A 6636-nucleotide genomic window follows, 5' to 3' on the forward strand; every position below is an offset into this window, starting at 1 on the left:
GCTCCGTGGTGCTTGAGGAAGGCGTGTCGGAGAGGCTGGTCCGGGACGTGAAGGAGTTCATCGACAACCCCAAGTGGTACAGCGAGAGAGGCAAGGCTCTGGTGCAGCAGGTGCCCTCTGTGCCCAGCTCCTTTCAGCCCTGCAGCCGCGGCTGTGGGCTAGCACCTCGGGCACATCCCGGGCGCTGAGGTCAGCCCGGGCTGCAGAGTGACGGGCTCCCCTCGGCTCGATCTGGTCCTGGAAACTGCGATGAGGCACTGCCTTGTTGCTTCTGCAATGCTGCTGTGGGCTGGGCTGGGGTGGGATGCCTGAGGTCCTCTCTGGAGATGGCTGCAGGGAGGTTTTTCCCTGCTGCCTTCCACTGCTGTATCCTCTGTGCATGCTCAGCCCCTCAGCTCTGGCGGGGAGAGCTCGGAGCAACCCAGCAGGCTTCTCAAAGGATGCTGTCTTCCTAGGTATCCCCTACCGAAGAGGCTACCTGCTCTATGGTCCTCCTGGCTGTGGGAAAAGCAGCTTCATGTGAGTATTGCCAGCCGGCTAATGCAGTCCTCCTGCCAGCTGCCTGCCCTGGGGCAGGGGTCTGAGGGGTGAGAGGGCGCGGTGGAGTTTGTGTTCCAAACGTAGGGGTGGGCTGTGCCTTCTGCTCGGCGCCTGATGCCTTTGTGTCGGGTTGGGGCGATGAGCCCTCGGCGCCCTCGCTTTGTGTAATGCTGTGTGGCACCTACGGGCTGAGCAGGGGATCCCGCCTGCTCCCCAACCCCAACGGGAGGAGGAAGCCTGTGCCCTGCTGCAGGCAGGTTCTTCCTCTGCTCCGGACTTTTCTCCTGTGCCTCACCCTGGTGGTTTGTGTCCTCCCCAGCACAGCACTGGCCGGGGAGCTGCAGTACAGCATCTGCCTGCTCAGCCTCAGCGACCGCAGCCTCTCTGACGACCGGCTCAATCACCTCCTGAGCGTGGCCCCGCAGCAGAGCATCATCCTGCTGGAGGACGTGGACGCTGCCTTCCTCAGCCGGGACCTCGCTGCCGAGAGTGAGCGGTGCCGCCGCGCCGGGCTGGCAGCGGGGGGAGGTTTGCCCGTTCTGCTGGGGACAGGTTCGGGTGCTGGGCTGCACCAGCAGAGCCCCTGGGAGTGGGCAGCTCTCTGGGGCCTCAGGGCCCAAGCTGGACCTCACCCAGACTTAGCTAGGCTATATAAAGAGAAATTTGGGGGTTTTATCCTCATGAAGATGCTTTTCCTGCCCAGCTCCTTTCAGTATGAGGGAGGAGGTGGCTCTCCCCCTCATTCTTTTTGGGTTCCCAAGGGTGTGGGTGGGCAGGGAAGGTGAATGCACTGCCAGCCAGGGAGAGGCAGAAAGTCAGCCTCAGGGCAAGGAGAGAGTGGGGAGCTTGGCTTAAGCCTCAGGGGACAGGGATGTGGCCTGCAAGACTGCGTGGAGTTAGTGGCCAGTGGATGTGATCTCAGACACCTCTGTCCCCAGACCCAGCTGTGTACCAGGGCATGGGGCACCTGACCTTCAGCGGCCTCCTCAATGCACTGGATGGCGTGGCCTCGTCAGAGGCTAGGATTGTCTTCATGACCACCAACTACGTGGACAGGTCAGAGCTGCTCCCTCTTGATGGGCTTTATGGAGAGCTACTTGCATCCTCCAGCATGAAGATCAGGGGTTTAGCTTTTCCAAACCTTTCCTTGGGATGCAAATCCCTCGATTGCTAATCAGGATCCCTTTTGCTGGAGCCTCAGATGCTTCTTAGCTGTTCAGACCATGGTCATGCCTTTCAGGAGCAGTACCAGCTTCCTGCCCATGGGCATTGGCAGGTTTTGGGGCTGTGGCTGTGCCGAGTGCAGCGCTGGAAAGGCATCCCCCCACAGCCACTGGTGGTGAACTGGGGAGCACGATCACGGTGCCCAGGCAGATGCTGCCCTGCACCAGGTTTGGCTCACTCCAGATCAGACAGGTCTAGAGGGTCGTTCAGTGGTTGTTAGTGGAACGTGTCTCCCAGGATACACTTGTCCTTCTCTGGAGTCAGCCCCTTCCCAGCTCTCATGCTTCTTTTGGGCTGGTTTCCCCTCTCAGCCCCCCAAGGACAAACCTCTTCCCCACCTTTGCCATCTCACAGTGCAGAGCACCTTGTGGACAGGACGCTGGCTGCGCTAGCATGGAGGGGGGCTCCCTGCAGGGCCCACCTGCAGAAACACCGGGGGGGTCAAGGCAGGGCCCTGTCTCTAATCGGCAGGCTGGACCCGGCCCTGGTGCGCCCCGGCCGCGTGGATCTGAAGCAGTACGTGGGCCACTGCTCCCGCTGGCAGCTTGCCCGCATGTTCCAGCGCTTCTACCCCGAGCAGCCCGCGGCTGCGGCCGAGCGCTTTGCCGAGCAGGCGCTGGGGGTCTCCCAGCAGATCAGCGCTGCCCAGGTGCAGGGACACTTCATGCTCTACAAGACGGACCCCGAAGGAGCCATTTCAAACGTGCGCTCCATCCTGCTGTGACCCGGGCTGCCCTTCCGCCCGCCACGCTGGGAGGATGGGACAAGGACGTGGCCGTCCCGGGGATGCTGTGGAGCTGCCCGGCCACACCTCTGTTCACCTCTACCCCGCCAAGGCCTAGGCTTTTTATTAAACTGCATGGAGAGTCAGAGCTGCCAGCCTTCAGCAGGGAGAGGGGATCGGCCCTTGCTGTGCCCCAGATTTGGATGGTGCCTCTCACCAGCGTGTGCCTCGTGCTGGGATTGCTGTAAGCTGCCGAGGCTCCTGGCTGTGGATCCCCTTCCTTGCAGGGCAGCTGGGGGGGTGCCCCAGAAGGGCATTTCCCTGGGGCAGGACATTGGGGTGCTGCACTGTTAAAGAGCTCATGGTCTTTGAAAGAACAAAGGTCTTCACTGTTTTGTGACTATCCCGTGAAGTACACAAGGCTCTTGACTCTCTGGTCCCTTTGCCTGTTCATTGCCCTGCTTTCCAGGTGCTGGTCCAGAGCCCTCTTGATCAGGGCCTGGCCTGGCTAGTATTGCAGATCCAGAGTGTTTCAGAAAAAGGCAGTTCCTGAGAAACAGCTCGTTGTCCCTTGGGCTGCAGGCTGGTGCCACAGCTCCTGCCCTGCAAGGCTGTGATGCCAAGTTGCAGATCTGCTTGGACTTCATCCTTGGGTGGGCATGACTGTCTCTCCTGCCAGAGGAGATGTGGGGCCCTGGAGCTACTGCAGGCCTGTCTGTGGGGGCAGATGAGAGGATTTGGCTGGTTACAGAATAGCTTGATGTCCACCCCACCAGGAATTTCTGCAGCCAGGCCAGCCCGGTGTGAGGTGCAGAAATCCCTGCTGAAGGTGACTGTTCCCTCCTTACAGCAGGAGAGGCCCTGCATGGCTGCAGGAGGGATTTGCTCACTTCTGGCAGACTCGCAGCCTTTCTCCTGTCACCGGGCTTCCTTCCTGCCAGGAACAGAAGCCCTGGATGGGCTGGTAGAGCTGCAAGTGAGCACAAATGTTTCTGCAAGTGCAGGGTCAATCCTATGGCCACAGAGGGGTTCTCCATTGACTTGGGGTGGCTCCTGGAGCAGGGTGCTGCTCTTGTCATCTCAAACCCTGTGCTCAGTGGTCTTGCAGTGGCAGACTGCTCAGATCCAGCCTGGTCTCACAAAGCTGGAGGTCAATACTGCCCAGAGCAATGGGCAGATGCTTTGCAGCCATCTGGGAGGATGGGGGAGTGGGGAGGGAGAGCCAAAGGGGACATGGACCCTCACCCCAATACCACCACACAGGAGCACAGCCAACATCTCACTCTGCTTGCTTTTAATAGTGTTAATGCTACAGATGCCGATGGTGCCCTTTGCCCTGCCCGGGTGCTTTTGCCAGCTAAGCCTCACAACAGCCCTGTGAGGTAGGTGGGTGACACAGGTGGATGCCAAGCAAGGAGCCCCAGGGTGGGGTGCGGCTCCGTTCCTCCCGACTGGAGGTTTGTTTTGTTTAGCCCAAATTCATTTCCATGTGCTGTTGCAAAATGCCTGCTTCAGGCTGACAGGAGCGAGTCAGAAAGTTGAGGGCAAGGCCCATCCTAAATCCCTGCTCTCAGGAAAAAACCCTCCCCTCTAATACATCTGGCTTTTGATTGAAGTTACCCAAGCTGTCGCTTGCTCCAGTTTCCATGTCTGAATTCCCATGCTCCAAACACCAGGGACCGCAGCTATGCTGCTGAGAGCATGCCTGGCTCGCTGGAGGAAGCCAAGGAGCTTTGGGTGCTGCAAGGGGCAGAGATCTTCCTGTTTCTTTCAGGGCATGAACAAAGGCTTTTCCTGGAGCACAGCGGTTTCAAAGTGAAGGCAGGAGACAGAACAAGCACCAGTGTCAGATAAAGTTTGTGTCTTTTCACCCAAGTGCGGACAGCCCATTCACCCAGAAATTGGCTGAACAAGGACAGAGTCAGCACTGAAGAAAAATTATGGCTCTCTTTGGGAAGTGAATGCTAAGCCCTCGTTCCCAGCAGGGTACAACGTCCAGCTTTCAGATCCCCCAACCCAAGACAGGTAGCATAGGCTCAGACCAAGCAAGGGGAAAAAAACCAAATGCTTTTAGACCATTAAGTTTGAAAACAGGCAAATGTTGGAAACTTAAGCACAGAAGGTTCTTGGGCAGCAGGTTAAGCCAACTCGTTCAGGACAAGGCCAAGCATGGACAGAGCAGGGCAGCGGGTGAGAAGGACCTGTTCAAGAGAGAGCTTTTGCACACCCTTCATGTGGCAAAGGATCTGCCAGGACGATGTGGTGCAAACGCCCTCACAGCTGGCCCCCAGCTCCTCGGTTTCCCAGGGATCTCACCCGAAGCTCTGGGCCATCCATCGTGGCACAGCTGGTTTTGCACTTGGCAGGAAGAGGAAGACGGTAACAACCCACGTGTGGCCAAAAGAGAGGTGGGGCACAAGGCACAGACAAGTGAAGGAATCGGTACTGTCTGAGGGAGCCAGGCAAAGCAGGGACCAGGGAGCCCACCAGCCACCTGGGAGTGCCAGGGGAAGGCCTCTGCCCCAGCCCCAGGTGCACAGAGCGAGCAATACCAGGGATCCAAATACTTCGCTCCAAACAGCAAAGAACAGGAGCAAGAGGGCACAGAAAACAAAGGGAACAGGGTCTGGAGAAGAACAAACAAATTGTTTTTATAGCAGTGTCCCACTTTAGAGGCTTAGGATCACCCGTCACGGCTCTGGAGAGGGACACTTCAAAATCTGTGAGGCAGCAGCAGAAAGAACACTATTAGTTTCAAAAGCAAATCCTCATTTCTTTGAGGTGTTATCAGCTTGAAAATGAAAGGAAGGAAAAGGTATCCAAAGCACTGGGGCATGTCTTCATTCTGAGCTGTCAGAAGCTCCAAGAGGCAGCTTGGCCTTAGAGGGGGATCCCGACAGATACACGCCACAAAGCAGAGTGCTCTTCCCAGATCTCTCCCCTATTCTGCCTGCAAAAAAGCAGCTGAAGGACAGGGCAGGAGCTCCAGCTAAATTCAGGCTTCCTGGGGGAGCAGGATCCAAGTGGAAGCCTCAGACACCAGAGAGCCCCGACCTGCAAATGCATTGACTTAAGCTTCATTTAGCTCTCCTGCCTGGGACTGGGATCTGTTCTGTCATGTGAAGGACTTCCCTGGCCAAGCCCCTCAGCTGAACAGCAGTCAGAGCTGCAGGAGAAGCGGTGTTGTCTCCAGGGGACAGGAGACAGCAGTTGAGAAGGCGCTCTGGGAAGGAAGAGGGTCACAGCGAGCTGAGCTCCAGGCTGCTGCCCTGGCACAGCCTCGTCACTTGGCACCACCACAGCTCTGCTGGGATGCTGGCTTCCAGGGAAGGTCCTGCCATAACTCTGGCACCACTCTGGGCTCAGTCCATTTGCTCTGTAGGTGTGCATGTTTCTTGTCAGCTCCCTTAGAGGGATGAGGGCTGCAGGTCCCCAGTCAAGGCTTCCTGTCCTCTGGGTCCTCCAAGACCAAGTCTGACATGATCTGTCAGCTTCTCCAACACGTGACAGCCAGTCACTTATGGCAGTACGCTTCGCTCTGCACATACCCTGGAGACACTGCATGCTCCAGGCTGTGCCACGTGCCAACTGCCTCCTCCCTCCCAAGGTGTACAGCATCTTGCTACTGCTCCACCAGAGCCTTCCTTGTTCTCCCCCAAAAGAGCCCTTCCCTTCCCCAGTGCCTCACCACTCCTGCTAGGAGCCACTCTCCTTCTCAAGATGGGCTTCTCGACGCCTGCTGGGCCTGAACACCCCTCGCCCTCTTGGCGCTCTGGGGTAGGAACCACGCTCCTGCACCCTGGACCTCTCCCATCTCCCACAGTCCCAGGGGCTGTGGTGGCCCTGCCAGTTGGGAGCTGCTCTGTGGTCACTGTGGTTGAATGCCAGGTTCTCCTTCTCCCTGCCGTGGGCCTCAGCCCCATCCTCTGGGGTCCATCGCTCCACGTCGTGGTGATCCTCTTTCAAGTCCACCGCCTCTGTTACTGGCGGGGGGTCTTCAGGGCACGACTCCTTCTTTTCAGCCAAGGCGGCAGCCCTGCTTCTGCTGTGAGGCTTCGGAAACTCCTGGCTGTGCCTCCCACCGGGTCTCCAGCTGAAGCCCCTGTGCCCCCTGGAGCCATGAAGCGGACGACAGGCTTCCTCTGCAG

The 6636-nt window shown here is 58.2% G+C and overlaps 1 protein-coding gene across 1 annotated transcript in view; it reads left to right on the forward strand.

Annotated features, from left to right (window-relative positions):
- The window catches only part of LOC103771147 (mitochondrial chaperone BCS1), a 3494-nt gene extending 1006 nt beyond the window's left edge, over nucleotides 1–2488 (forward strand). Inside the window, exons 4-8 of the mRNA XM_008938435.1 lie at nucleotides 1–90; nucleotides 456–519; nucleotides 860–1029; nucleotides 1479–1596; nucleotides 2236–2488. Coding sequence (XP_008936683.1) covers nucleotides 1–90; nucleotides 456–519; nucleotides 860–1029; nucleotides 1479–1596; nucleotides 2236–2488 — 695 coding nt within the window. The remainder of the gene's footprint in view (nucleotides 91–455; nucleotides 520–859; nucleotides 1030–1478; nucleotides 1597–2235) is intronic.
- Nucleotides 2489–6636: the final 4148 nt, after the last annotated feature.

This window comes from Merops nubicus, unplaced genomic scaffold, assembly GCF_000691845.1.
Source record: "Merops nubicus isolate BGI_N331 unplaced genomic scaffold, ASM69184v1 scaffold26684, whole genome shotgun sequence".
NCBI classification, from domain to species: domain Eukaryota; kingdom Metazoa; phylum Chordata; class Aves; order Coraciiformes; family Meropidae; genus Merops; species Merops nubicus.